The sequence below is a fragment of the Olea europaea genome, chromosome 15 (assembly GCF_002742605.1).
Source record: "Olea europaea var. sylvestris chromosome 15, O_europaea_v1, whole genome shotgun sequence".
Classification (NCBI taxonomy): Eukaryota; Viridiplantae; Streptophyta; class Magnoliopsida; order Lamiales; family Oleaceae; genus Olea; species Olea europaea.
Genome location: NC_036251.1, coordinates 27,349,985 through 27,354,863, shown reverse-complemented (window position 1 = coordinate 27,354,863; position 4,879 = coordinate 27,349,985). Strand labels below are relative to the sequence as shown.

The window sequence follows — 4,879 nt, the reverse complement described above, 5'->3', positions numbered from 1 at the left end:
GCTAATGAGTAGCCTTAAAGAAAGCTTTCTGTGGACAAGCTCCCACCTCATGGATACATAGCTGTTCAAAGAACCAGAGTTAATAGCTTCAAGGTGAAGACAGTGCCAACATCTCATCTTGTTGCAAAGGCAGTTGATATCACATTCAAAATCAGTAGCATAACATTCAGTTTCTAAATCAGGCGCATCTTGATGACAAGCGACAGTGCTAATAGACAAATGCTCGCTGTTTAAGTAAGTAGCAGCACCAATTTTTATGTCACCTGGTGTGATCTCACAACTTTTACCTAAAGAGCGATATGTGGAACGAGTCATTCTACGATTTTGACCAACAATGTTGCCTTGTGTCTGTGTATCACGCTTCAAGTTCTTAGTTTTTCTAGATCGTTTAGATTCAAATTTAATTTTTGGTTCATCATTCCTGGAAGATGAATCTTTTGCCACTACAAGATCGGATGCACAATCAGAAAATGAACTCTCTCTGCAAGTGACCTGCTCATCCCTAGCATTTTCAGGATCAAAGACAGAATTCCTCCACTCAGATAGATTTAGCTTTTCTAATGCCAATCTGTACAAGCCTTTGGCATGAAAATCCTTTGTAAAAGGTTCTTCTCCATTACTACAAGATCTGCGTAAGAATAAATCTCCAAGTTGCAGATTAATGGTAACTTCAAGTGCATACACACATTTCATGCAAGAAATGACTGAGCGGTTATCATCCAAGATTTTCTTAGCACTGAGTAACTCCTTTTCTGCCAGGGCCCAAAATTGTTGTTTCCGGTATAGTTTTCCTGATAAAGTTTCAAAATAGAAAATGAGTTCCTATATCAAAGGTTACAAAGTAGAGGAACAGAATAGAACAACCAACCTAACATGGAAGAAAAAGAAATTTCAAAAAGTGGCAAGCCCTGAAACTGTGAGATGCTCTTCCCCCACCCAAAAAGCATTTCAGCTTCAGACCCATCTCCTAGAATCTCTTGAACAATTCCAACCTGTGATTGACAAGTGAGATAAACTATGAGTTTATTAAACAAATATTATTTCAGATCAAAGTTTCATCAGGAATATTTGAATGGAAAAGTCAATACCTGTAAAACACTTTCAAGGTAACAGCTAAGTACATTCCAAGGAGTAAGAATGCAGCCTTCATAGTCACAAGAAATGCCATCGCCCAACCACCCATTGTTCGTCACTAAATAACGAATTTGAAATGTCTGAATGCAATAGTAACTCTTTTCCACGATCTCCCCATTTTCATCAAAGATTTCAGTCTGATTCTCTGCTGAGTATTTAAACTTTTCGTGCAGAAGTTTACTACGTAATCTATGGGCTTCTTTTGCATATGAAAGAGCCTATAAGATTTGGACGAAAGAAGTTTTACTGACCAACAGAGATGACTAGGTCAATGAAAGCAATGGATTCCTTCGGGAGCAAGAGCAAATATACTTGTGAAACCAAATAGTCCAAAATATTTCAACTGTCGATTATCCATTTTATTTCTTAAATTCAAAAAGCTGCATAAATATGCTTCAAAAAACATGGATCATTCGTTATTAATGTTTGGAAGCAATCTTCATAAAAAGTTATTCCTTTCTCTAAATGTAGAAGAAAAGGTAAAACACCTAATCTACCTGCTCACAATCAACACGGCCCAAAGTAGGTTAAGTAGTTCTAGGAAGTATATGAAATCATTTCATCTGAACTTTATATAAAGTTATATACACACAACAGATAAAAAGAGCTAAAATATAGGCTAGAAGTGATGAGCACCACCTAATATAATTATTCAAAGTTGGAGATACAACTTCCTTCGGCATGACAGTTGGCCTAGTTATTTATTTTACGAAATTCATTCAACTGCAGAAAGCCTTTTCTTCCCATCCCTACTTCCTGATTTTCTTTAAGAAGCGATAGCTATCTAACCAAGTATCCAAGTATTGCAGATGAGAAAAATTCCTCAGAGCCCTCCCAGGGCTACTCTACATTAGGACCCCTTCTTTTAAGCTACTACTTTCAACTATCTTCTCCCATCATGCAGCTCAAAGATTATACTTTTATAAAGTACTGCAATCATATTTGCATGCACACACTAGTAAATGAGCAAAAAAAATTATGAAGCAATTTTTCTTCCAAGGTACCTCAATCAGTTTTCCTTTTAGAATCAGTCTTTCAGACAAGTCATAGTAGAGATGCGAAGAAAGAAATGTTGAGCCACTGCATTGAGGAACCTGCCAAAAGGAATATGAAGGTATTGACCAGTGTGAAGGTGCGATCTCTTTCAGCCTGAAATACAGAAAAATAGTCTATAAATTATTAGAGGTGGCTTACATTGGAAATTAAATCAGAAGCAGCTTTCTTAATATCATCGTCCGTGTGATCAAACCCAGCTAGTAGTGGCTTCAATTCCACAGCACAAGTTCTCCAGAAATCACCAGAGTTGTAAAATTGACCACAATGCTTAAAAAAAGTTCTTATGAAAACATCATTTATGGGTGAAGCACAGAGGGCATGACTGAGCCTTCTGTTTTTCCAGAGTTCAGCCAACATCTTCTCCAGGGTAGTGTTTTTCAGGTTAAACAATTGGATAACCACGTCATACATGCAGGGGTGAATTTCCAAGTATCCCTGGAATAAGCAAAAACAGAAGAAAAATGAAAACTTCACATCAATTACTCCATATACACAAGTATTGGCCGTTACCTTTATTGATAGCAAATCGATGGTTATATAGAACAAATTTTGCACATCTTCGCACATCATACTGCACTGTTCATATGCATGGCCATGATTTCGATTTGAGCAGAGTTCAACTACAGCCTGGATATCTTGAAGAAAGTTACTGTTTCAAACAAAGGACTGGAAAGCATCAAACAACAGGAAGTAACATGTACTCAATCATCAACAGAATTTATAAAACCTGCCAGTAAGAATTTAGCCAATGCAAGAGACTAGCCTTTTATGCAAAAAGGCCTCTAAGTTAGGTTCTGCCTCTTGGGTACATAGTGCACGTATAATGTAGGCGCAGGCCAGGAGATAGTGAACTTGAGAACTGCAGCTTTTATTTTTTTCATAGATAGCCTTCTGCTTATAAAGACATTTCACGTTAATACCATCACTTTATAACATCCAAATGAGGTGAGAACCATGAAAGGAGTGGTAAACAGATAGAAGCGGCCAAGGCAAGAATAATGTATTGATGGCTCACCAATGTGGAAATTGCACCAGACAGACACTGCACGGACTCATGTAGTTGTGCTATTCCATCAGCTCTTAGCTCCCTTCCCTTTTCAATCAGAATTCTGGATTTCTCTAAACACTTATCTTTTGTGACGTAAACCTCTTCCAGAAGAGCATCCATAATTTTCAATCGCATTTTGTGACATAATCTTGGATTCAGAGACCTCATTTCTTTGTACATGAGAAGCTCCTATTAAAATTAAGCAAGAAATGTTGTTGAAGAGGCCATTAAACTCCGAGATAAATATAATAGCTCTGTGTGCACATACTTTTGTACGTAAGTGTGAGTGGGTGTGTCTCTGTGTGTGTGTGTGGGGGGGGGCTAGGGGGGATAGAAGGAGAACCTGTTCCAATAGTTTTTCAAGTGTTCTTTTTGACATTTCCATAGAAGATGAAGCTAAAGAGTACAGCATTGCAACATTCTCTACCTCAACATCCTTCGACAATTTACATTCTCTCTGGAAACAAAGTCACAATCAGATTAGGGAAATAAGAAAACTGCGCCAACGACATGAAGGAGATTTTGAATATTACCTTTATCCAACATTTCACAACAGATACCGGAGCTGGCAGTGTTTCTACCAAATTTTCAGCAACGGACCAGCTTTCAAGGCATTCCCTAATGATTTTATTCATCTTGCAATTACTTCCCTGATTAAGTAAATCTAACAAAAAGGCAGTTTCTGCTGAAGCCTCTTTGACAAAATCTGCAATAGTATCTTCTGCCACATCATCATGAAACTTATTTGATTTGTCCATGAGTGTTTTACAGAGATTTACTGTGCATTTCCATGAAGCTTTGCAACACAACTTTAAAGTTTTTACAGCCTGCATAAGACATAATAATATTGAGTTAGGTAATGCACATTAGTGCAATATGTGCAAGACTCCTGTCATAAATGAATAAATTAGATAATGAAACTGATACAAAAATTTGACAGATTCAAAATGGTCATAATGTAACTACCGAGGAATAGCAAAATTTACATCATAGAATAACTAATATAAACAAATAATTGTGATTTTAAAAATCTTTAAAAAAAAGGCAGTCTCATAAATTAGTTGAGAACAAGGAATGTTGAAATTGAAATAACACTACATCAAATTCGAGTAGAAACAATATCATCAAAATCACTTGGTAATTCCAAAGAAAATGATACTTATTATTGTCAAAAGAAGTAAACAGGTACTTAAATCTAACAAAAAGAAAAAAAAAATTAATATTTGAAATAACATCCCATGTAATGCACTAAATCAGAAGCGTCAAACTTTTATACCTCTTTCGGCCGCTTATTTCTGTTCAAAATCACAGCTACATTGTGAAGAGAAACACAAAGGCACTTTAGCCTCTTGGCTGGAAACCAGTTTATTGAAATAACATGCTCTACTAAAGAGACACTTTCCTGAAATCAGAAATGAGAAATAGATTAGCCGTTACACCTCCTACAATGTCAATCTAAAAGTATACTAATACTACTTGTTATAGTAACCATCTCAAGATATTTGATAAGATTAAACGAGAACCTTGGTATTATAGCCATTTTTGAATGAAAGCACAAGAGAAGCCACAACTACAGAAAATATCAGTCTGCTATCATCATCAGATGTGTCGATCTTGCTTTCAGTTTGACTGCATCTATAT

The 4,879-nt window shown here is 36.3% G+C and overlaps 1 protein-coding gene across 1 annotated transcript in view; it reads right to left on the bottom strand.

Annotated features, from left to right (window-relative positions):
- The window catches only part of LOC111411489 (separase), an 18,583-nt gene that overhangs the window by 8,134 nt on the left and 5,570 nt on the right, over positions 1–4,879 (bottom strand). The window contains exons 2-13 of the mRNA XM_023042012.1: positions 4,762–4,872; positions 4,515–4,640; positions 3,772–4,065; positions 3,582–3,695; positions 3,206–3,427; positions 2,954–3,081; positions 2,701–2,839; positions 2,329–2,625; positions 2,139–2,228; positions 1,089–1,352; positions 869–992; positions 3–791 (exon numbers count right to left, since the gene is read on the bottom strand). Coding sequence (XP_022897780.1) covers positions 3–791; positions 869–992; positions 1,089–1,352; positions 2,139–2,228; positions 2,329–2,625; positions 2,701–2,839; positions 2,954–3,081; positions 3,206–3,427; positions 3,582–3,695; positions 3,772–4,065; positions 4,515–4,640; positions 4,762–4,872 — 2,698 coding nt within the window. The remainder of the gene's footprint in view (positions 1–2; positions 792–868; positions 993–1,088; positions 1,353–2,138; positions 2,229–2,328; positions 2,626–2,700; positions 2,840–2,953; positions 3,082–3,205; positions 3,428–3,581; positions 3,696–3,771; positions 4,066–4,514; positions 4,641–4,761; positions 4,873–4,879) is intronic.